Raw genomic sequence first — 358 nt, 5'->3', positions numbered from 1 at the left:
GGACTAACCATGTTGTCTTCCACATCCTCAGATGTCCAAGAAGTACGGGCCGGTGTTCAGGGTCTACCTGGGCTCCAAGAAGGTGGTGGTCCTGGCCGGCTACAAGGTGGTGAAGGAAGCTCTGGTCAACCACGCGGAGGAGTTTGGGGACAGAGATATCTTACGCATTGTGAGCCAGTACAACGACGGACACGGTGAGTCAGACGAAATCACCTTCTGGAGCACCGCTCCATGATGGAAGTTGATTTTCAACCCCAAGGTGTCATATGGAGCAACGGAGACTCGTGGAAGGAGATGCGACGCTTTGCTTTGACCAACCTGAAAGACTTTGGGATGGGAAAGAAGGCGTGCGAGGACA

At 53.6% G+C, this 358-nt stretch overlaps 1 protein-coding gene across 1 annotated transcript; it reads left to right on the top strand.

The window, feature by feature from the left end:
- Nucleotides 1-26: 26 nt before the first annotated feature.
- On the top strand, nt 27-355 carry LOC109508625 (cytochrome P450 2K1-like; the record flags this gene model as incomplete). The annotated part of the gene is made up of 2 exons (XM_019858656.1): nt 27-194; nt 260-355. Coding segments are annotated over exons 1-2 (259 nt in total), but the record flags the coding sequence as incomplete, so codon positions are not given.
- Between the last annotated feature and the right edge of the window lie 3 nt (nt 356-358).

The sequence above is a fragment of the Hippocampus comes genome, unplaced genomic scaffold (genome assembly GCF_001891065.2).
Source record: "Hippocampus comes isolate QL1 unplaced genomic scaffold, H_comes_QL1_v1.1 C16344706, whole genome shotgun sequence".
NCBI lineage: Eukaryota > Metazoa > Chordata > Actinopteri > Syngnathiformes > Syngnathidae > Hippocampus > Hippocampus comes.
The sequence above is the reverse complement of the archived record's forward strand: the minus strand, read 5'-3'. Positions and strand labels throughout refer to the sequence as shown.